This window comes from Sminthopsis crassicaudata, chromosome 3 (assembly GCF_048593235.1).
Source record: "Sminthopsis crassicaudata isolate SCR6 chromosome 3, ASM4859323v1, whole genome shotgun sequence".
In the NCBI taxonomy this organism is placed as follows: Eukaryota; Metazoa; Chordata; class Mammalia; order Dasyuromorphia; family Dasyuridae; genus Sminthopsis; species Sminthopsis crassicaudata.
Window position 1 is genome coordinate 594,053,453 of NC_133619.1, and position 3,743 is coordinate 594,057,195.

At 55.4% G+C, this 3,743-nt stretch overlaps 1 protein-coding gene across 2 annotated transcripts in view; it reads left to right on the forward strand.

Moving 5' to 3' along the window:
• Nucleotides 1–365: 365 nt before the first annotated feature.
• Nucleotides 366–3,743, forward strand: part of TINAGL1 (tubulointerstitial nephritis antigen like 1) — a 13,970-nt gene continuing 10,592 nt past the window's right edge. The window contains exons 1-3 of one of the 2 annotated variants that reach the window (XM_074305261.1): nt 366–425; nt 1,725–2,043; nt 3,496–3,559. In XM_074305261.1, coding sequence (XP_074161362.1) covers nt 1,737–2,043; nt 3,496–3,559 — 371 coding nt within the window. In that variant the 5' untranslated portion in view covers nt 366–425; nt 1,725–1,736. The other variant, XM_074305262.1, reaches the window with a different exon arrangement.

A 3,743-nucleotide genomic window follows, 5' to 3' on the forward strand; every position in this document is an offset into this window, starting at 1 on the left:
CAGAACCGCGGACCTGGGCTGGCCCACGTGGAAGTTCCTCTCGGTGTCTGGCCCAGCTCCCTCCTGTTATGGCAGAGGTTCCTTTGCTTATGGGATTGGGGTGGGGATATGGAGAATGTCAGCAATCTCCCCTCCTGGGAGCTGGAGTTAGGAGCCTGAAGTGACCATTCCCTTGTCGCCTTCCTCCCCCCTCTTCCCGCCCCCCCCTCCCTGCTGGCCTCCGGTCACTAGGCTGGGCCAGGAGGAAGAGCCAATCCAGGTAGGAGCTCCCCTCCCCGCCTCTCCCCTCCCTGGGCCCACCCTCTGGAGGCAGGGCTGGGCGGGGCCACTACTAAAGCCAGGGTCCTCCCTCTAGTTCCACACTGTGCTGCCCGGCCCGGCCCAGGGACACTTCGGGGGACAGAGGGAGGAGGGCGTCCAAAAGGGTGCGTTGGGACAGTGGGGAAGAGGAGGAGGAAGAAGGGAGGGAGGGAGAGGAGGAGGAAGAGGAAGAAGAAGAGGAGGAGGAGGAACTTCAGGCCTGGTGCCAGTCCTGAGCAGGAGCCAACAGCCCTCACGCAGGTAGGGCCCTCCCCACCCGGATCTGGGCGCTCACCCCATTCCAGAGCTTGACAGCAGACAGGCAGATGGAGGGTGACCTTTCCGTGCTCTCCACACTCAAGCTCACGCTGGGCTAATGAGTTTGGGGGAAAGGGGGCTGGGGCAGAAAAGGGATGGTAGGGATGACCTAGAGAGAAATGGGCAGAGGTGGCCCTAGAGACGGGGCAGGCCAAAAGAGGTGCAGGAGCAGGAGAGTGAAGGGTGAGCAAGAACTCAGATGTTACTAAATCAAGCGTTCCCCGGATCCTTTAGCTCTGATAGAGAGGACAGGACAGAGGGATAGCAATGGGGGACAGATGGATTAGGGGGAGGACTGGCTATCCGATGAAGGGGAGGAAGAGGAAGGAGTTGATAGAAAGACCCCAAGTTAGGAATGAAATAGACAAGGGACAGACGGGGACATAGGAGATAGATGGAGAGAAAATAGAGAGACACAGGCTGGAGAACAGTACCGGGGGAAGAGGAAGGAAAGGGGTGAGATAAGGACAGAGGGGTAAGGGGGAGCAGAAGAGGGGGCAATGGGGAGAGACAAGGCAAGGGTAACAAATGTGGGACAAAGGATGGAGAAACAAAAACTGAGATGGTGGAATTGGGGATGGAGAAAAGAAGGACAGAAAGAAGTTTGCTGGGGAGCATAGACATGGAGCTTTGGAGCTGGGAGAGTCTGCAATTGAAGGGAAGGAATTATCAGAGGGAAAGAGCTGGAATCCTTCCAGTCTGAACCATAAGGAGCTATTTTCTGGGATGTCTAGTGGGCTTCAGCTTTGTGGGAAAAAGAAAGGGGATTGTGGGGGCGTGGATCAGGCCTTCAGCTCTCGGGCAGGAGTCAGTGGCTTCTCTGGTCGGGAGCTCCCCAACACTTGGGGGCATCTTTGCCCCAGTATTCTCAGAGCTAACACTAGGTTTGTAGCCCAGGACTGGTCCTGGTCTCCTAGTTTGGGGGCGGCTGCCCAGCAGTCCCACTTCCCAAGCTTTGCCCTGGTCCTTACCCAGATTCCACAGGCAGAGTAGGGATTTTGGGGCTCTCTTGAACTAGGAAGAGACCCTGGGGGACTAGAAATGAGACAGGGGTCCTGCAGTCTCCTGCTCTTGTAACAAGGAAGCTTCTTGTCCCCCACATCCAGGCTCCGGGCACAATGTGGCTGAAATCCCTCCTGGGTGCTATCCTGCTGCTGGCAGGCCCAGGAACCTTCTGTGCCCGGAGCGGCCGGAGTCGCAGGGAGCTGGCACCGGGCTTACACTCCAGGGGCATCCGGGATGCCGGTGGCTCGTACTGCCAGGCACGAGACCTGTGCTGCGCGGGCCGGGAGGACGACTGCACCTTGCCCTACTTGGGCACCTTGTGCTACTGCGACCTTTTCTGCAACCGGACTGTCTCCGACTGTTGCCCTGACTTTTGGGACTTCTGCCTGGGTGTCCCACCCCCTTTCCCTCTCATCCAAGGTATGCAGGACTCGCTTGCTCTTCCTCCCGCCCCATCCCCTCCCGACCTGGAGACTCATGTTTAAGTTTGGTGCTAATCTAGCTGGGCAACCTTTGGCACGTTGCCTCTCTAGGCCTCAGTTACCCCAACTGTAAAATGAAGAGATGAGACTAGAACTGGGTCTTAACTCTTGGAGAAGTCATAGATCCATTTGGCTGAAGTCCACTGGTCCCATCTCAGAATAATGTGTCTGGGTTTGTTTGTTTTTTTTTTAAGTTCACAAAAAAAAAAAAAAAAAAAAAAATGGAAGGAAATGCTAAATTTAATTAGAGGTGAATGAAAATAAAAATGCATTTATTTTATTTTATTTTATTTTTGGCCATCCATGTTCCCTGATCCCCTGAAATCTCTCAGTTTCTCTTCTGGCTTTAATATTCTATGATTATAACTTCTCCAATTGGCATCAGGGAGCAGAAAGAGGAAGAGGAAGATGGACCTGAACAGTGGCCTTTAACCCCTTCCCCAGGCCCATCCACACTCCTTCCCCATGAGAAAACAATTTGGTCTAACTGAAGGGCCCAGACCAGGCTCCCAGGCTCTCCTACTGCCTTCTCTGAATCCCAGGGCCAGACACCGCTTCCTCCTGCCCTTTCTCCCTAACCCTGGCCTGGTGGCCCCACCCAGCCCCACCCCCTGACTCACCTGCAGGAGGTCCGGCTCCTTTGGGCCTAGATCGGGGAACAGGGAAATAATCCACGTTGTCCGGGAGTGGAAATGGGGTTTCAGCCTTGCTCTCTGGGGGACTCCATGGTTTTTGCCAGGAGGGTGAGGGCAGGTTATCTACCTGCTTTCTTAGAGCTAGTCTGACTTGTTTGGAGTGGATCCAGAGCCGGTTTCTGGGGGCCCCTGCTGGACCACCACCCCTTCTCTAGGGAGCACAATGCGTAGTCCCCATGGAGGATGGCTAGAAGGAGTCACTACTTGGGATCTCTCTAATCCTATTTTCTCCCCATCTTGAGGTTCCCAAGGGTGGGACTCTCACAGCTCATTTACATGCTCCTGCCTCTTGTCAGGTTTTTCTGACCAATGACAGCACTAGCCCAGCTGGCTCCCTCCCCCTAACGCCTGGGGACTCCTGGGTTCTATTTTTGAGAGCTCTGTGGCTGGGGGGGGGGGGGGGGGGAGACTAACCCTCTCTGGCCAACCTCTCTCCTCCTCTCATCCCAATCTCTGGAGCAGTTTAAGCTACCAAGTACCTAAATATGTGTTTTGGGAACTGAGAGGCCTGGAAATATTTACAGTAAAGGGGAAGGATATTGAACTCTGGAGGGGGGGTGTCAAAAATTTGTCAAGAAATGTGTGGGATTATACTGGGGGAGGGGGAGGAGGGTCTCTGCTGTGGCTGAATGTGGGGGAGAGGGGCCCAGCCTGGTCATCTTGACCCCAGTCCCTGACCCCTCCCCCATCCCCAGGGTGTATGTATCAGGGACGAGTATACCCAACCTTTGGGACCTACCAAGACAATTGTAACCGATGGTGAGTGATCCAGGCCTTTGGGGTGGGGGGGAGGGTTGGGGGCCCCCGGAATGGAAGGGCTCAGTGGGGTCGCTGGGCCCCAGGACCTCCAGGACAGCATCTTCAGGGGCTCCAGCTGGGCAACCAGGGAATCTTGGGGGGGTCCATTCTCCTCTCTGCCCCTTCCTCTGCCTTACTGATTTTC